The sequence below is a fragment of the Oncorhynchus mykiss genome, chromosome 5, assembly GCF_057628025.1.
Source record: "Oncorhynchus mykiss isolate SJ-2025 chromosome 5, ASM5762802v1, whole genome shotgun sequence".
In the NCBI taxonomy this organism is placed as follows: Eukaryota; Metazoa; Chordata; class Actinopteri; order Salmoniformes; family Salmonidae; genus Oncorhynchus; species Oncorhynchus mykiss.
The window spans coordinates 66,412,412-66,433,106 of NC_143026.1; the positions used below are offsets into that span (position 1 = coordinate 66,412,412).

At 42.5% G+C, this 20,695-nt stretch overlaps 2 protein-coding genes across 17 annotated transcripts in view; both read right to left on the reverse strand.

The window, feature by feature from the left end:
- Window positions 1-3,154, reverse strand: part of LOC110524334 (AP-3 complex subunit delta-1) — a 34,664-nt gene extending 31,510 nt beyond the window's left edge. For all 16 annotated transcript variants that reach the window (XM_090235598.1, XM_090235595.1, XM_090235591.1 and 13 more), the window contains exon 1: window positions 2,620-3,154. In XM_090235598.1, coding sequence (XP_090091724.1) covers window positions 2,620-2,715 — 96 coding nt within the window. In that variant the 5' untranslated portion in view covers window positions 2,716-3,154. The remainder of the gene's footprint in view (window positions 1-2,619) is intronic.
- Window positions 3,155-3,290: 136 nt separating this feature from the next.
- On the reverse strand, window positions 3,291-10,996 carry LOC110524335 (hepatoma-derived growth factor-related protein 2). Its single transcript, XM_021603887.3, has 16 exons — window positions 10,758-10,996; window positions 9,969-10,045; window positions 8,391-8,529; window positions 7,965-8,132; window positions 7,732-7,851; window positions 7,565-7,642; window positions 7,257-7,437; window positions 7,081-7,165; window positions 6,696-6,972; window positions 6,473-6,609; window positions 6,298-6,365; window positions 6,068-6,138; window positions 5,809-5,910; window positions 4,804-4,960; window positions 4,477-4,597; window positions 3,291-4,313 (listed from the first exon to the last, which is right to left on the reverse strand). The coding sequence occupies exons 1-16, from the start codon at window positions 10,827-10,829 to the stop codon at window positions 4,217-4,219; spliced, it is 1,950 nt and encodes a 649-aa protein (XP_021459562.3). The 5' UTR covers window positions 10,830-10,996; the 3' UTR covers window positions 3,291-4,216.
- Between the last annotated feature and the right edge of the window lie 9,699 nt (window positions 10,997-20,695).

Here is a 20,695-nt window from a genome sequence, read left to right on the forward strand (position 1 = left end):
TTTTTAGATTAGCTTCCCTTTTAAATGAGGGTGTGACTAAGTAGAATAGGTTTGGCTGTATTATATCCCTACATGCATAAAGCAAATAGAGTCCAGGTCTGGAGAGAACACACACAAGGCATTAATATTTCAGTGAGCTGTCCACAGTTGGCTGGGTATCCAACACCTTAACTTAGTAAGCATGGTTAAGTTACACAAAAGGGACCACATTAGGACCTGAATCAAAAGATCATGGTTTAGTACAGTGGTCAAAGATATCATGCTTTGTCGGTCTGGCTAAGCAATGAAAAAGCACATAACAAAACATTTACTTTCTTTTGCCAGATAACTGACTGGGCAAATTATTCTTCAGTGGCCACCATAGCTCTGTGGAATCCAGCAGCAGCTATCCATTTTTTTAAATTTTATTTAACTAGTCAGGATAAAATAAATAATATATATATATATATATATATAAATAAATAAATAAATAAATAAATATATATATATATATATATATACACACTTTTTTACTTTTATTTAACTAGGCAAGTCAGTTAAGAACAAATTCTTATTTACAATGACGGCCTACCAAAAGTAAAAAGGCCCCGAGGGGATGGGGGCTGGAATTAAATATACAAATAAATGTAATAAAAATATAGGACAAAACACATCACAACGAGAGACAACACTACATAAAAGAGAAACCTAAGACAACATAGCATGGCAGCAACACAACAACATGGTAGCAACAACATGGCAGCAGCCCAACATGTAGCAGCACAAAACAGGGTACAAACATTACTGGGCACAGACAACAGCACAAAGGGAAAGGTAGAGACAACAATACATCACGTGAAGCAGCCACAACTGTCAGTAAGTGTCCATGATTGAGTCTTTAAATGAAGAGATGGAGATAAAACTGTCTAGTTTGAGTGTTTGTTGCAGCTCGTTCCAGTCGCTAGCTGCAGCGAACTGAAAAGAGGAGCAATCAAGGCGTGTATAAAAATAAACCAAGACTTAAAATGGTAGAACAGGTCAACTCACAATGTTACACCTAGGCCTAAATCCCATTCCCAATTCAACATTGGTCCAGCTCACTCTTCTGCAATAAGAGACTCCCTATGTCCTAGCTACTGAATTGCATCTTTTTTGGAATGGTAGCAATACATCCAGCCTAACAGCATAATAGTCTCCACTAAGTGACATAATTTCCCAAAAACTTAAAATCGGTTTTAAAACTAAGGAATTAATTCTGGAGCAACTTCCACCTCCAAATCTCATTCAAACAGTGCCCTCTATTGGACAGACTATAGACCAACCCACTGTCACCCTCTGTGATGATGCTGATTCTTTGATGATCTAATTTGCAGAACACAGCATCATCCTGAAAACACTGGTCTGACACCCATGAAGACAGTAGCATTTCCTACCATAAAAGCTGTCATATCACAGGGAACTTTAATCAACCGTTATGAGGCTGTTCCCTGTTATGGCAATACTTAATATTCATTTTTTCCACACCACATTGGATGTCCTCTGATGTTGCTAACGCAGTACACAGAGCTAGTATAGTCTACAGCCATATCAATAAAGCATGATTATGAAATCTACAATTTGCATAAACCTAGCATCCGGTAATCTGCACTCTTTAGGAGTGTCACGTCACCTATTTCCCACAACTGTACAAACCAAATGAATTAAAATGGTGGCGAAAGTGTAGTAGTTTGGATAAATGGACCTCTGTTTTTCCAGTCAGAAGAGTTGTGGATGAAGCATCCTTTCGTCTACCTATGCAACGTTGTCACTGACTGACGCTGTAGAGCGAGGCCTACAAAATCGTCTAGACTTCGTTTGCATGTCAATGTTTTCATTAATCCAATAGGAGATGAATATACACAAAGTGAACTCACTATTTTTTTCCTAGCTACTGTCAATTAGCGAATAATAGAAAAATAGTGCTGAAGGAAAATTATTACGCGCACCATCCTGATCACATCAGCTGAGGTGAATAAATGTAGCTAACGTTACTGCCAGTTAGCCTCTTAGTTGTCACTTGCTAGCTAATTAGCTTCACCTGAAAGCAGTTGCCATGAGTAGTAAAAGGGTAGCGTTCCACAACTGGTAACAAGTAGTATTTCGTGCAAGACCCATAATATTTGACGCGTCCCGTGTGGCTCAGTTAGCAGAATATAGCGCTTGCAACGCCAGGGTTGTGGGTTCGTGTCCCACAGAGGACCAGTACGAAACAAAAAAAAAAGTGTTCTCTGGATAATACCAACCTGCTAAATGAATAGCTAGCTATGTAAAGTGGCGATGAAAACTGCTAATGTTAGCTTGCTAGCCAAATTACGATTATCGAGCAATGGCACATTGACAGTTACCGAGTTAACTAATGCAACCACGGAGTTGATATTAGGTTGCCTACTCAGTCCTGATTAACTTCATGACAAGACTCCTTACTTATTTAGCTATTTGGATAGCATACCGGGTAGACAGCTAGCATAAGGTTGGAATGGCTATCAAATAGGTGAGCAATTGTAGCTGGCTAACCAGAATGTTTAGCAATGAGATATGTTAAACATCGACTTACTGACAGTGGTAATCAGACATTTCCGAAAACACAGCTAATCGTTTTACCTCATCTTCCTTGTGATTCCTAATTCCACGTACTAAATCTTGAAGGTTTTTATCGAACATCCGATCGATGCTCCCTTTAACAATCTTCAAAGCCATGGCTGACTTTTTTCGCTTCTGTCCTCGGGGACAAAGCGCTTGGTAGAGGTCTTTTGGATGCTAGCCGGCCCGCTAGACAGTCTCTCATCCACCCGTTTTTTGGGGATTCGTAATTGTTTACTAATCCCGGGCAGAGAAGGAAAAGCCAGATGGGGCGTACTATAACTGTGCAGACACACTGGCAGTGGATCCGTATAGGAAATGGCTGACAAAATGGCGTCTAACGTCAGCTGACTGTGTGTAATAATGTGGGCTTCTCATTATGATAATCAAATGCAATTAAAGATACGCTTAGTACTCGGCTTGCAATGTTAATGCATGATCATTTTCCAGTTGTAGTCTCTATTCATCACCATGTCCACAGTAGCTCTTTCTTTACCACAGCCAAACCAATGAGCATTAACTGCATGAACATTTTCATGTAAAAGGATGGCAATTACTCTGCTATTTAACTTGCATAACTGTATAATCGGTTATTTGTAAACAATTTTACACCGCTGACCGCATGCATAGGTCCACATTATTCACGGCAATTCCTCTTCGCTAGATTGGTTACAAGGGTTGTAAATTACAACTTGTATGTATACATTTATTACACCCCAATCCAACTACATTTATGAGAATATGGGACTTCTTTGAAGCCTTCAATGACAGAAGTGTTCAGATTATGACCACAACGCTGAGATCTTGATTTAACTCAACTAAATATTTTTTTACATAGCACTAAAAACACTTACATAGTATGTATGACAAACGTCAAATGGGCTCCAGCTACATGGGATCTGGACAACTTGGATCAAGATAATATCATTTAGTCTGTACACAATGTGTATTATCCCATTCATTAGGCTAATTCTTGAAAGCAGATGGTAGAGGGAAAAAACAGATGACAGTGAATAATTCCACAGCATTCAGTAAATCAAAAGCAGATGCAATATCAGAAAACATAATTGTAAAAATAAAATAAAATAAAAAAAAGCAGGTGGAACTTAATTGGAAAACATGTGATGTGGTTCCGTTCACTGGCTTAATATTTATATGATGCGACTGGATTAATAAGAACAGACCAGATAAAAAAATAAAAAAACTCACAAAAAGTACCAGACTCATACTTATCCACCATTAGCCTTTTCTAGGTTCTGTAGGCTTCAATATCATTCTCAAGCAAAGCCAACAGATGCCTTGACTAACGTGACAGTACAGTTACTTCAAAGCAGAACAACTCCTCTCCCCCTTCGATTTCCTGTTAGAAGTGCTAAAAATGGAATCTCTCATTATAAATACTGTATGAAAGACCAAAGTTAGAGTTAATGTGGCAGAAAAAAAAGCATGGTAGCTTGAGGGGGAGGAATTGGGGACGGGCCAAGGTGTCCTATAAAAATTGAAAAATACAATGGCGAACATCAAAGTGGTCTGCAGAGCGCCATGCATCTGGCACGAGACTAGTGAGCTTTCCTTTTAGCTGTGGTAAACAATTGTATTCCATTTTCTTCAGAGTTCTTCAGCTCTCCATCGCTGTCGGTTCTGTTTCTGTAGAGAGAGCGTGGTGTGTTTCATCAGTGTTCGTCTGCTGCTCAGCAGGACTATCAGGACTTCGCCTACCATGGAGAAGAGACAAGACTTCAGAACTAGAGCTACATATACCGTTGTGATGGTAGCAAAGTACCAATGAGTAGAGCAATATATTACCATGGATACTTTGAACAAATATTAGCAGAAATAAAGGAAGTACACAAAGGTGTGACATAGGAGGCCGTTTACCTGTTGGGGCTTGACGCCACATGCTCATCATTCACTTCCTGGACCGGTGACTTTGGGGTATCCTCCAGCTCAGTGCATTCCTTTTTCTGGACTTCTGATTCCCCATTCACAGGTGTTACATCTGATGACAAGTTATGCAAAATCAATTGATTGGCTACAAATGAAGGACCTTTAATTTCGTTGTTACACACATTGAAAAATAAAGTCTATGAATTAATGCCATAGTGAACTTCTCCTTTAAGAGGGGTAATAGCCATAGGAGGAAAAACAGAAAATGTAAATAAGTCCATCAGCAGTGATGGTAAAAGTTTTGGCTGAGAGAATTACCTGTGTTTGGTGTCTCCTTCCCATTCTCTTCCTGCTCCTTTCCCTCAGCTTTGTGTTTACTTGGCATTTCAGACTTGACCACAAACTGCCCCTTTAATTTGTTGTAGACCTGGCTGGCCTTTTCCATTACGTCACTGCTTGCTTTGTATCGACGGATCTATAGTAACACAAACATCAATCAGAACAACATCAGCGGAGTTCAAAGGGGCCAAAAACAGGGGATGAGATATACACAGAGGATCTACACTGAACAAAAATATAAACGCAACATGTAAAGTTTTGGTCCCATATTTCATGAGCTTAAATAAAAGATCCCAGAAAGATCTCAAATTTGCTTACATCCCTATTAGTCAGTATTTATTCTTTAAAACAGATAACCCCTCCACCTGACAGGTGTGGGCATATCAAGAAGCTGATTAAACAGCATGATCATTAAACAGGTGCAACTTGTGCTGGGGACAATAAAAGGCCACTGAAATGTACAGTTGTCACACAACACCACAGTCCACCAGCGCTGTTGCCAGAAAATGTAATGTTAATTTCTCTACCATAAACCACCTTCAACATTGTTTTAGAAAATTTGGGAGTAAGTCCAACCGGCCTCAACCACAGACCACGTGTATGTTGTGATGTCAATGTTGTGAACAGAGTGCCGCATGGCGGCAGTGGGGTGATGGTATGGGCAGGCATAACCTATGGACAACGAACACAACTGCATTTTATCAATGGCAATTTGAATACAGAGATACCATGACGAGATGCTGATTGTGAGGCCCATTTATTTTTTTAAAGTGTCTGTGACCAACAGATGCATATCTGTATTCCCACATGATTAGGGTCAAATAATGGCCTAATAGATCTATTAAATCCATAGATTAGGGCCTTTCAATTTAATGATTTCCTTATATGAACTGTAACTCAGTAAAATCTTTGAAATTGTTGCATTTATATTTTTGTTCAGTATGCAAGTTTAACTTTTATTAAGAGGTTCAGAGGGAAAGGCACCTTTTTAAGCGTGGCAATAACATCTGAGTTCTTCTGCAGGATGTGGCTGGTGACCGGCACAGCTTCCAGCTCCGCCAGGGCCTGTAGACAGCGCTCTATGTCCTGCAGAACAGACAACGCCATTGCAGTATTCTAGGTGCAAGGAACCCCTAATTGGTCAAATAAAAAATGTGGTTCCTCATGCTGCTTGTAAAATCACAACTATGTGACAATAACTTTTCTGTTGACAATGAAGGGAGCCCCTTATATGGTTACTCACTGGGTTGTCCACTTTCAGTGCAAACTTGATGTCAGCGTGGAGCTTCTGCAACTTTTCGTCTGGAGTTGGCTCTGTGTACAGACACAAAAAGACAAGGAGTGAGGACACAAAAAGTTTATATTACATGGCACTGTATCTGACCAACCATTTGTCACAATTAGTTGTCCATATGCAGGGTTTCCAAATGGACACAGTGGATTGGTGGACTGAGAGTAACATTGAGCTCTGACCTTTTTTCTTCTCTGCTTTCCTCTCTGGAGGTCTCTCTGGTTTGCGTTTGGGCTTGTCAGGCTTGGACCTGAGGGAGAGAGCTCAGTGATCTGTGTGCATTTATATTTAATGAAGATAACATCTAATGAGATCTGTGCTCTGGTCTTTTGTCTTGTTCAGCCATGTGCAATTTACCTCACTCGGGGCCTCTCCTCTGACCGCTGGGTTCGCTTTTCCTTCACATCTTTCTCCTTTTTGCCTTTACCATGATCCCTCTCTTTCTTTGTTCTCCCTTTCTTCTGGTTGTCTGAACGCTTTGCAGATGCTTTCACCTGAATGGGGGAAAAAATACAATGTTCAACAAATCTATTCTAAAACAAGCAAATGTCCCCTCTTTACAGTCTTCCATGCTAGTTACCTCAGGTCCAGAGTCAGAGTCGGAGGGGGCGGGGATGGGGGGCGGTGGGGGTTTCTTGGACTTCTTCAGTGGGTGATCTACACCCTCATCTGAACTGTTTTCACCACTGCTCTTTCCCTTCTCCTTGTCCTTCTTTCTCTGCTCTTCTTCTTCCTTCTCCCTCTCCCGATACTTGAGGATCTCCTCTGCCTGCTCCTTCTTCCGCCGTTCCTCCAGCTCTTTCCGACGCTCTTCATCTCTCTTTTTCCAGTCGCTGACTCGGTCCGGCTCACTGTCGCTGTAGTACAGGAGACCATTCATAATGTACTTATTTATTGACAAAAGTCATTTATAATGTATTAACGGAGAGCAAAACCAATGTGGAACAGACTAGAGCGTTGCTGACCTATCACTGTCAGAGGAAGATGCCGGTGCTCTGACCGGGGCAGCTTTGGGTTTCCGTCCACCCCGAGGCTTTGGTGGAGGCTTCTCTGAGTGGGACAAATGGCAGAGAAGAGGGTTATGCAGTGACAAATACAGTTCTCATTCACTGTCTGGGATACCAGACATAATAGCCCTCACCTTTCTTGCGCGCTTGAGGAGCCTTCCATTGAGGTGGCTGTGGCTCTGAGTCAGAGTCGGATTTGGAGCCAGACTGGGATTCTGATCCAGACAGAGCAGGCCGTGGCTTCTGATCCTCTGAATCACTGCCCCCTTTCTTCTTGTCTGACTGAGACCCAGAGTCGGAGTCCGACGACACCACCTACAGCATCCCAGAAAGAGAGAAAAGCATAATGAGAGAGCCAGTAATCACTGCGAAACCATAAACAGTGCTTTATCTATTCAGCTACCCAGGGCTGTTTGACACCCGAAGGGCATCCTTTCCTCACCTTCTTCCCTTTGCCACCTCCAGCCTTCTTCCCGGCGCCACCACGGCCTGCTGCTGCCTTCTTCTCTGGGGTGAAGTCCTACAGGGGAAAACAAACAAGACACCATCAAATTAACACCAAGTTATCATGCTAGTGTATAACATACTGTTTTGTATGTGTCAACTGACCTGGTCACTGTTCTTCCCAGAGTCTGAGTCAGAAGGGGATGGGTCTGGCTCCGAGGGTGAGCCACTCTCCTCTCCATCCCGGTCACTGGACGAACCCCGGGTCTTCTTCACAGGGGGCCGCTGAATGAGTGATAGAAAAGAGATGTAATATTATGACATGCACATCTAAGCAACAGCAGTTGTCTGGTTGGAATTAACATCCAAAAACACAGAAATTATAATTTCGCAGTCACCTTGGCAGCAGGGGCCTTCCTCTTCACCCCTCCTCGATCCTCACTTCCTGAGTCAGAATTTACTTCACTTCCTGAATATGCTTTCCTGGGCACCACTGCTTCCTCGTCATCCTCTGCCTCACTTCCTGCTGCACCGTCATTGGCTTCACTGTCAGACGAGCTGACAGGCTGGGGAGTGAATGAAGAGATAATGCCCCAACATTAGTGTTTGTTGATAGACACAGATGTGATAGAATGCTGACCAAACAGATAATACCACCAACAGGGAGCTGTATAGTATGGTAACTTTGGCAATGAGTCTCTGACCTAAACAGATCCTAAGTGTACAGAAAAAAAAAGAAACCAGGGATAACAGCACTCAGTTGTAGTTGGCCAGTATTACAGAAACAATATCAAGTTGGACTTCTGAGGATATTATGTACTTACTGCAGGAGCACTGTATGAGGCGTGAGGGTTGTTCTGGATTTCACACAAGCCCTCATTGAAGCCCTTCCTTTTATTAGGTTTCCCATAGCGCTCGCTGTACTTGTCATATGCAAAAAGGTCCTTTGGTGCAAGGAATGCTCTGAAGAGAGAGCATGATTTGTTAAGACAATGCTATATACGAGAATGTAATTCTAAGTCACTGAATTAAAAGATGATACTTGACAGCCACACTCCCTGCTTTCAGGGTAACTGACACACCAGGTTTCTGCATGATGTAAACACCATGTACTGGTAATGAACTACAATAGTGAGGGATCTTTTGCCACCTAGTGGTGGTTTAAGAATAGTTAATCTGCCATCTTGTAAAACAAGTGCTGTATGATCAAAATGAAAGACTGAACTTCAACACACAATTGACCTAGATCACTTCAGACATAAACCAGTAACAAAAAACACATGAATGAGTTTCAAAAGGTTAAAATTAATTAAAGAAGATACAGTGCACCAACAAACAGGGAGGATACATCTCCACAGAAATATGAGTTATGATACTTAAACAACATACAACACATTAGGTAGCTGGGGACAACAAAAACAACTGGAATAGAAATGCAAATCAACAACATTCCTGTTTGCATCACTGTCTCAATATTTTTTTTAAACTGCTGATCCAATAAAGCAGTGGTTCTCAAAGTGGGGCCCTCAGACCCGAGATACTGCAGGAGGACCGTGGCCAGATCTCAAAATATATATTTTTATGAATATTACTAACAGATTAAACAAATGTTGGCCAAGGGATTGACAGAATAAGTGTAACACAATAAAATGTTATCAATCTACAATTGATGTTCTGAACTCTGGGCAACATGTGCATGGGAGGCTCACATGGATATTGGTATTCACAGTACTCCCCTAGTTATACATTTTTCAACTCGATACTTCTTATATTAATTAAAATAAATAAATGTAAAAAAAAATGTTTTACATAATGCACTGTAATGTAAGCTTTCAAATAGCAAAGTTCTCTCTGCCTCATGGTAAAGCATGTATAAAAGCACAATATTAGCTTTAAAGCTACAACAAAAAAATCTCTGCCCCATGACAAAATGTGTAGAACTGCAGGATATTAACTTTAAAACGGCAAAATCTTCTCTCTGATGCCAAGAGATGGGCCTTTAATATGTTCCTTCCCAGGGCTCCAGACTTGGTTAGTATGGCCATGCACTGCTAGACTGACGACTCACACTAAATTATTCTGTTGCTCTGTCGTTTGCTACATACTTACTTAATAGCGGAGAAGAAACTATAGTCTGTGGGGGTGGCGTAGCGTTTGGCAGGAGCAAGTGGTCTGGATAGCGGGGAAAATGCACTACCAAAGTCTTAGTACAACTCCTTGTATGCTATTTTATCTCACTCGAGCTTGTGTTCTAACTATGATGGGGTCCCTAATGAATTTGCGTTCACAAAAACCTTGAGAAGCCCTGCAATAAAAGGACCATAATGATAATGATGATGTAGTATACCAAGTCCATCCAAAGAAATTCCTGCTATTGTAAATCAATGAGACACAGCACTTACGTTTCATGGGTCCCAAAGAAGAAGATGGGGACTTTATTTGGAGGGGGTTTTACTGCTCCATCTGCTACATCCTCAATCTAGGAGAATGAGAACCACACAACCAAAAACACATTGTGAGAGATATCCAAATTAGGTACAGGAGAGAATATGTTCACTGCTCTTTGTAGTCTGATCCTTAAGTCAGGTTGGGCAAGTGAGGAAAGGAAGGCTGGAAGTAATGAATTAATATTTTGGCCTTGTCTGGACCCCTCACTCCAGACAGACATGTTCTAATCACTGCCAAAAACATCCTGGGGGCAAGTGAACACGTCACATCAGTCATGCATTTCCAGAAAATAAAACGTGTTTACACTGTACCAAAAACTCACCTGGTTAGTTAACTATAGCTCGGATATTATTTTATAGGGCAGCAAGTCTAAAAAGTTGTAAATCAAGAAGGCTTCATCTTCAATCAATCAACACACACCAAAAGTAAAGTACAGGTACTGTAATTACTTTGCGATGCCTGGTTGGACAAAATACGTGCACAAAAGACAAACAAGAACGCCATTCACAAAGTAGTCTGGTTATACTTTTCCATAGATGGTCCCGCAAACATCTTGTAAACAGATTGCTAGGATTTAAAAAATGTAATAATAATAATAATAAACAGTTATATATAGTTCCAAGTACGAGGCAAGGCTAGCTGGCTATATAATATGAGCTATGTCAGTCACTGACAAGGATGCACAGCGAAACTCCAGCGTCCCCTTCGCCCACCCCCCTTCACACTGGCTGCTACTAGCTTACCCTGGCTGGCCAGTGGGGGTACCCCTTCATTTTAGCGAAGACCAGGTCTCCGGGTTGGAAATTGTGCGGCATTGTCCTGCTCTTCTGTGCAGCCTTTACTTTCTTCTTTAGCGAACTCTGGGTGTCTTTATGTGTAGCTTCTTAACCGTTTTCAGGTCGACATGAAACCTGCAAAACGATTACGCTTGCTAGCTGGAAAGCTAGCTTCCCAAAGCGCGAGATGAGGCGGTTAGCTTCATAAGAATAGCTTCCGCTAACTTTGATTATCAGAGCGGAAATCCCGCCTACTGGCCACTATAATTGGTTTAATTTCTTATCACTCCATTCTTCAAACCAATCATATTCTACAATGTGTACACTGTAAATTCGACATCGTTTTCCTAATTTGAATCTGACCACTAATTAGAAAATGCATAGTAACATCAAATCAAAAGCTTTGGCTCCGAAGTAAAACATTTATTTCATAAATATCTGTCTTCCACAACATATAACTTGTTGTTTGTGATTATTTTATGTTTTTTAGTATGAATGTTGTCTTGACAAACAGATAAAGAGAACAGGAAATCGACCGCAGTCACAGAGTAAAAATATGGGGGTGAAAGTAAGAGGGTACGTTCAGGTACCCCTTCTAGAATCACCCCCCCCCCCCCCCCCCTTCACGTGAACGCGCACACACTCAATTCTTCATTCCTGCGACTTGATTGCCAGTTTAGATTTCTGCTCTTCACTCCGTTGTCATTTTAGCCTACATTTCACTGATCTTAGCAGCAGAAAGCATTTTTTATTTGTGTCCTTCAAGGCAGCTGTCAACGATCAGGTTAGGCTGCGTTTCATTTTTTTGTATGGTGGTTTGATCGCGGGGGAGGCACTAGTAATGTCTGCAGTTTTCGGTTTGGCTATTTGTTTCAAGTGTATTATTCTATAAATACATTTATTTGGCAAAATTCGTTATTTCTCCCATGTCTTATTCGACTAGTAGTTGTTCTGAAATGTGTATTACTTGCCTACATTTTACTCCCTCATGTATGTTTAATATAACACACATAGATTAATTATTAATTTCGGCTGCCTGTCCTTTGTTATATATAAAGTATTTGACTGATGTGTGCCACAGAAAGTATTTGACTCTAATGACAAAATTAAGGAAATTAGAAAGGGGGGATTTCTGCAAAGGCCATTTTCTTGCCTGCCGAAATCCCCCCTTTAAATTTTCCTTCATTTTGTGGCTTGAGTCAAATACCTTCTATGGCACACACTACTGGTCAACATGAGCCACCAAAATGATTATGAAGTGTGCCAGGCCATGCAGTCCCAAGATAGAAAGGGGAGGGGGGTCTCGGTAGGCAAGACAACCCCCCCCCCCCCCCCCTTCTAATTTCCTTAATTTTAATTTTGTCACTAGAGTCAAATACTTTCTATAGAACAAACTTCACGAAAGTAATACTTAATGTATATGTGTTATATTAAACATAGAGGATGGAGTAACATGTATGCAAGCAATAAACATTTCAGAACAACTACTAGTTGTATAAGACATGGGAGAAATTGCGAATTTTGGAAAAGAGATTTATTTATAGACTAATACACTTGAAACAAATAGCCAAACCCAAAACTGCAGACATTACTAGTGCCTCCCCCGCGATCAAACCGGTATAAAAAAATTAATGAAACGCAGCCTAACGTGATCATTGACAGCTGCCTTGATAGACACAAATAAAAAAATGCTTTCTGCTACTAAGATCAGTGAAATGTAGGCTAAACTGAACATCAGAAAACTCAACTAGCAAGCAAGTCGCAGCAATGAAGAATTGCGTGTGTGCGCGTTCACGTGATGGGGTAATTCTGTCAGGGAGATTTGCAGCACAACAGCTGTTCGGCTCCGTAAAACATGAGCCTATCACAATAGCCTAATTAAAACAAAATGTCAAGGAAACTGTAGGCAATTAAACTATTTACAAAAAATATTTCCGCAGATCAGAGGCATGAAAAATGAACGAATAGACTTGAAAACGGGTGGTATAACCTAGGCTCCAAAATGCGATATGGTTCGACGAGAACACTGACATTTTGACAAGGCAGAGATGAGTGGCTGGACCAGTGATGCCAATTTAGCAATTTTGTTGCTAGATTTAGCAACTTTCCAGACTACCCTGCAACTTTTTTTTCAAACAGCACCTAGCAACAAATTTAGCTACTTTTAAAAATGTCTTTGAAACTTTTAGCAACTCTTGAAAAGTGATTCAAACGCTAAAAATGCACACATTTTCCCTGTAAATGACACAAAAAACTATTTTCTCTGTCACACACTCAGTCTCAAGTGCCTGACTGCAAAAGTGCATTGTGAGTGATGTCAGCAGCAGGCATTCCGCTCGTGCACAGGCAGCAGCAGGTCAGCAGCAATTTCAGTAAATTGCAAATCATTCTTGGATGACTGCAGCGTTTGACGAGATAAACCCAATGAATATAGTTGGTTACGAATGGTTGATCTTGAACAGAACTTACAACATGTCTCAATCAAAATTGTACAACCAGAAGTACAGAAAATAGTGGGAGTCTGTACCTGAAATGAAAGGGTCGCTGAAGCCAGTAAATGATTGTCGGGCATACTGTGCATACTGCAAATCAGATATGCTTGCAAAAATGTATGCCTTCAAAAAACATTGTGCTACAGCAAAGCATATAAATAAATCAAAACCGTACAACTCCACAACGCAGTCTACATTACCACAGTTGGTTAAGAAAGTGGATAACTGCAAAAGTGCAGAAGCTACTATAGCAATGGCCATTGCGGAGCATTGTTCGCTGCTAGCATGCGACCATTTAGGTATGGCTTGCAAAGCTGCCTTTTCAGAATCCGTGGCAGCAACAAACTTCCAAATGCACCGCACAAAGTAATTCTAGATTTAATTTTAGATTGGAGATGCTTAATGTGAGTCTGCAGGGAGAGTTTACAGTCTAGCTAGACACCTAGGTATTTGTAGTTGTTCACATATTCTAAGTCAGAACCGTCCAGAGTAGTGATGCTAGACGGGCGGGCGGGTGCTGAAGAGCATGCATTTAGTTTTACTTGCATTTAAGAGCAGTTGGAAGCCACAGAAGGAGTGTTGTATGGCATTGAAGCTCATCTGGAGGTTTGTTAACACAGTGTTCAAAGAAGGGCCAGAAGTATACAGAATGGTGTCGTCTGCGTAGAGGTGAATCAGAGAATCACCAGCAGCAAGAGAGACATCATTGATGTATACAGAGAAAAGAGTCCGCCCGAGAATTGAACCCTGTGGCACCCCCATAGAGACTGCCAGAGGTCCGGACAAGAGAGGCCCTCCTATTTGACACACTGAACTCTATCTGAGAAGTAGTTGGTGAACCAGGTGAGGCAGTCATTTGAGAAACCAAGGCTGTTGAGTCTGCCGATAAGAATGCTGTGATTGACAGTCAAAAGTCTTGGCCAGGTCGATGAAGACGGCTGTACAGTATTGTCTTTTATCGATGGCGGTTATGATATCGTTTAGGACCTTGAGCGTGGCTGAGGTGCACCCATCAAATCAAATCAAAATCAAATCAAATGTATTTATATAGCCCTTCGTACATCAGCTGATATCTCAAAGTGCTGTACAGAAACCCAGCCTAAAACCCCAAACAGCAAGCAATGCAGGTGTAGAAGCACGGTGGCTAGGAAAAACTCCCTAGAAAGGCCAAAACCTAGGAAGAAACCTAGAGAGGAACCAGGCTATGTGGGGTGGCCAGTCCTCTTCTGGCTGTGCCGGGTGGAGATTATAACAGAACATGGCCAAGATGTTCAAATGTTCATAAATGACCAGCATGGTCGAATAATAATAAGGCAGAACAGTTGAAACTGGAGCAGCAGCACAGTCAGGTGGACTGGGGACAGCAAGGAGTCATCATGTCAGGTATTCCTGGGGCATGGTCCTAGGGCTCAGGTCCTCCGAGAGAGAGAAAGAAAGAGAGAATTAGAGAGAGCATATGTGGGATGGCCAGTTCTCTTCTGGCTGTGCCGGGTGGAGATTATAACAGAACATGGCCAAGATGTTCATAAATGACCAGCATGGTCGAATAATAATAAGGCAGAACAGTTGAAACTGGAGCAGCAGCACGGCCAGGTGGACTGGGGACAGCAAGGAGTCATCATGTCAGGTAGTCCTGGGGCATGGTCCTAGGGCTCAGGTCCTCCGAGTGAGAAAAAGAAAGAGAGAAGGAGAGAATTAGAGAACGCACACTTAGATTCACACAGGACACCGAATAGGACAGGAGAAGTACTCCAGATATAACAAACTGACCCTAGCCCCCCGACACATAAACTACTGCAGCATAAATACTGGAGGCTGAGACAGGATGGGTCAGGAGACACTGTGGCCCCATCCGAGGACACCCCCGGACAGGGCCAAACAGGAAGGATATAACCCCACCCACTTTGCCAAAGCACAGCCCCCACACCACTAGAGGGATATCTTCAACCACCAACTTACCATCCTGAGACAAGGCTGAGTATAGCCCACAAAGACCTCCGCCACGGCACAACCCAAGGGGGGGGGGGGGGGGGGGGGGCGCCAACCCAGACAGGATGACCACATCAGTGAATCAACCCACTCAGGTGACGCACCCCCTCCAGGGACGGCATGAGAGAGCCCCAGTAAGCCAGTGACTCAGCCCCTGTAATAGGGTTAGAGGCAGAGAATCCCAGTGGAAAGAGGGGAACCGGCCAGGCAGAGACAGCAAGGGCGGTTCGTTGCTCCAGAGCCTTTCCGTTCACCTTCCCACTCCTGGGCCAGACTACACTCAATCATATGACCCACTGAAGAGATGAGTCTTCAGTAGAGACTTGAAGGTTGAGACCGAGTTTGCGTCTCTGACATGGGTAGGCAGACCGTTCCATAAAAATTGAGCTCTATAGGAGAAAGCCCTGCCTCCAGCTGTTTGCTAAGAAATTCTAGGGACAATTAGGAGGCCTGCGTCTTGTGACCGTAGCGTACGTGTAGGTATGTACGGCAGGACCAAATCAGAGAGATAGGTAGGAGCAAGCCCATGTAATGCTTTGTAGGTTAGCAGTAAAACCTTGAAATCAGCCCTTGCTTTGACAGGAAGCCAGTGTAGAGAGGCTAGCACTGGAGTAATATGATCACATTTTTTGGTTCTAGTCAGGATTCTAGCAGCCGTATTTAGCACTAACTGAAGTTTATTTAGTGCTTTATCCGGGTAGCCGGAAAGTAGAGCATTGCAGTAGTCTAACCATGACCTCCTCGGAAACCAGATAATGCGTCCGTGATGACTGGGGTGCACAACGGGGTGCACAAGATTTTAAAGGAAGAATGTGCATTGCCCAATTTGGTACTCATCTGCTGTATGTGCCATTCTTTACAATTGGCTGTCAGTGCAGCATCCAAAGAAACCATCCCTAGGAACTGAAACTCCACTTTAAGTTGACCAACGCCAGTGATAATTGCTACATGGTAGATGTGCTCCACTCCATGTACATGGACAAGACCATCTACGTCTACCTGACATTCTTGAAATCAATCCTGTCCGACGTATAAGTTGCAGTGAAGGCATTTGAGGGAGAGCAAACAGATCCTGTCAAGCTTTTGGACAATCTGGTACACCTCTTAACATAAATTTGCAGCAGAGTAGTCAACCCTATGGCAAAAATGTATGTGCTGAAGGATGCCATTGATGGACATCTCAGTACATCACCGTACCTTGGTTACCTTTTCGAGAGCACGGTGTACCAACCCAGTCTTGCAGCAGAGGACGAAAAGGTCATTCGGAGACAGTGCATCAACTATATTGTTGCTTTAAGCAAGGAGCTGCAAGCAAGGCTCCCAGACAACCTTGAAGCCTTGCGACACATGGCCTTGTTCAGTATTAAGGAAACCCTAAAGCACAATAAAGTCACCACTGAAATTATTAAAGTAGCTGAGCTACTGGAATACCAGCCCCAAACAATTGACACAATTGTTTCCCAATGGAGAAACATCCACCTGTTTAGGTGGGACTCAACTGAAAATACAGTCAGTTTTGGAGTGAAGTGAATAACTACACGGACTCTTCCGGGTCAAATCCATTTTAAGAACTGTGCAAAGCTGCACTCACTGCCCTCTCCTTGCCACACTCAAATGCGGAGGTTGAACGGCTGTTCAGCCAAATGAGTGTGGTCAAGTCTAAGTTAAGAAATAGAATGTCACTGCACACTCTCAACTCCATACTCCTGGTGCGGTATGGACTGAAGCTGGCTGGTGATACCTGTTACCAGTATAAACTAAATGAAGTTCTGCAGCAGTTTGGCACCGCAGCAGCATTCAGCTTTAAGGCCACTCCATCCTCTTCTGCTAGTTCCAACTCCGTGACAATGCAGTTGGACAGTGAAGATGAAGATAATTTCCTTGAGTCTATGATTCATGAAATTTACAGTACGTATGCAAGGAGTGAACTTTCTGGAACTGGTGGAGACACACAGCTGACGGTGGCAGTGTGCACTGCAGTGTAGGGAAGAACAGTGGCAATATCTGGAGGAACACATTGAGCAGCTAGCCAGCCAAGCAGCACAACAACCTGGAGAGCTGGAGAGAGATGCCTAGCACACACATCATTATTTGAGTTAAGTTGCTTGTTCAATAAGATAGCATATATACCTTGTTATTAGCTTGTGCCTAGAATTGTTGATCAGTTAGGTAGCATGTTAACTAACTACCAATACACTACTTAAAACTAAACTCAGCAAAAAAAGAAACATCCTTTCACTGTCAACTATGTTTCTTTTCAGCAAACTTAACATGTGTAAATATTTGTATAAACATAACAAGATTCAACAACTGAGACAAATGAGACAAGTTCCCAGACATTTATGGGGGGAATGGCCCTAGCCCTCACCCTCCGATCCAACAGGTCCCAGACCTGCTCAATAGGATTGAGATACGGGCTCTTCGCTGGTCATGGCAGAACACTGACATTCCTGTCTTGCATGAAATCACGCCGAGAATGAGCAGTATGGCTGGTGGCATTGCCATGCTGGAGGGTCATGTCAGGATGAGCCTGCAGGAAGGGTACCACATGAGGGAGGAGAATGTCTTCCCTGTAACGCACAGCATTGAGATTGCTTGCAATGACAACAAGCTCAGTCAGACGATGCTGTTACACACCGCCCCAGATCATGACGGACCCTCCACTTCCAAATCGATCCCGCTCCAGAGTACAGGCCTCAGTGAAACGCTCAGTCCTTCCACGATAAACGCGACTCGTCAGTGAAGAGCACTTTTTGCCAGTCCTGTCTGGTCCAGCAAAAGTGGGTTTGAGCCCATAGGCGACGTTGTTGCCGGTGATGTCTGCTGAGGACCTGCCTTACAACATGCCTACAAGCCCTCAGTCCAGCCTCTCTCAGCCTATTGCGGACAGTCTGAGCACTGATGGAGGGATTGTGAGTTCCTGGTGTAACTCATGCAGTTGTGGTTGCCATCCTGTACCTGTCCCGCAGGTGTGATGTTCGGATGTACCGATCCTGTGCAAGTGTTGTTACACGTGGTCTGCCACTGCGAGGACAATCAACTGTCTGTCCTGTCTCCCTGTAGCGCTGTCTTAGGCATCTCAGTATGGACATTGCAATTTATTTCCCTGGCCACATCTGCAGTCCTCATGCCTCCTTGCAGCATGCCTAAGGCACGTTCACGCAGATGAACAGGGACCCTGGGCATCTTTCTTTTGGTGTTTTTCAGAGTCAGTAGAAAGGCCTCTTTAGTGTCCTACGTTTTCATAACTGTGACCTTAATTGCCTGCAGTCTGTAAGCTGTTAGTGTCTTAATGACCGTTCCACAGGTGCATGTTCATTAATTGTTTATGGTTCATTGAACAAGCATGGGAAACAGTGTTAAAACCCTTAACAATGAAGATCTGTGAAATTATTTGGATTTTTAAGAATTATCGTTGAAATACAGGGTCCTGAAAAAGGGACGTTTCTTTTTTTGCTGTGTTTATAATTGTTCAGAATGTGTAGGTTTACTAGTTAAAAAGAAAACAAATAAAATGTAATTGTTCAATAATGTGTAATGTGTAATTGTTCAATAAAATAAAATATCTGATCACATAAAATGTGTTGTTTTTGTATTACTTTTACAAATAAAAATGTGATAATAAACAAACAAATCTAAACTAACAAATGTCATATCATATTTTTTGCAGAGATGTCCAGTCAATTTGAGTAACATTATTGCATTATTACGTATTATACGTAATGACGCGGGTTTACGTTATTACGTAATGGCGTCATCACGTAGGGACATCAAATGGCCATTTAGTAACTTTTAGCAACAAATTGACCTGCCTCGAGCAACTTCCCCTGAAAATTAGTTGGCAACACTGGGCCGGACAGCAGTGGACGCATACATTCTGGCCTAATGACAATCGGCAAATATCATTACACTTTTTGTGTAACAGATGTCTCTTTCCATCCACCACTGGAGGCTGGAGATATGTTGCGAGTGGATGAATGTGCGCCGGTAGCCCAGCCCATTGAAGTGATTGTTTGACAACAGATGAAAAGATGACAGCTTGTGTTTATACCACAATAAAATGTAAAAAATTGAAAAAGTTAAATGACAAATATTTATGACTAGGGCCACAGAGATCCTATTGAATCAATAGGGATTCTATATGTAATTCTGTGATTAGGTACATAGAAAATGTTGGTCCCGTACCAGGAAGAAATTAATTATACTTGAGATCTTGCATGGAGTCCCAGCCCCAGACCGAGGGTGATTGACCGTCATCTTGAACTTCTTCCATTTTCTAATAATTGCGCCAACAGTTGTTGCCTTCTCACCAAGCAGCTTGCCTTTTGTCCTGTAGCCCATCCTAGCCTTGTGCAGGTCTACAATTTTAACCCTGATGTCCTTACACAGCTCTCTGGTCTTGGCCATTGTGGAGAGGTTGGAGTCTGTTTGATTGAATGTGTGGACAGGTGTCATTTATACAGGTAACGAGTTCAAACAGGTGCAGTTAATACAGGTAATGAGTGGAAAACAGGAGGGCTTCTTAAAGAAAAACTAACAGGTCTGTGAGAGCCGGAATTCTTACTGGTTGGAAGGTGAATTTATTTATTTTTTTATTTTTATTTATCCGTTATTTTACCAGGTAAGTTGACTGAGAACACGTTCTCATTTGCAGCAACGACCTGGGGAATAGTTACAGGGGAGAGGAAGGGGATGAATGAGCCAATTGTAAACTGGGGATTATTAGGTGACCGTGATGGTTTGAGGGTCAGATTGGGAATTTAGCCAGGACACCGGGGTTAACACCCCTACTCTTACGATAAGTGCCATGGGATCTTTAATGACCTCAGAGAGTCAGGACACCCGTTTAACGTCCCATCCGAGAGACGGCACCCTACACATACTTATGTCATGCAATAAAATGCAAATTAATGACTTAAAAATCATACAATATGATTTTCTGGATTTTTGTTTTGATTCCGTCTCTCACAATTGAAGTGTACCTGTGATAAACATTACAGACCTCAACATGCTTTGTAAGTAGGAAAACCTGCAAAATCGGCAGTGTTCTCTCTTTCATTTTCTCTCTCTCTTTCTCATCCTTTCTCTGATTCTCTTTCTCCCTGATTCTCTCCAGTATACACTCCTTCGTCTGTGGATGAGTTCAGACAGGGAACTGAGAACTCCCAGACAATTCTGGTGGACATTATGAGCGGACGCATCATCAAGCCTGTCGAGAGATGGAGAGAACTGACATACTACACCTCGGTGTGAGAAAGTGTGTGTGTGTGTGTGTGTGTGTGCACATCAGTGTTTGTGTGTGTATACTGATGGAGTCTGCTTGCTGTAAAGCCCTATCCAAACCATTTACAATTGCTTGCCTCACTCTCCAGGCTGCCATCCACTCCCAGTTAGGCGAGGCACAAACAGGCCTCAGTCAGTTCC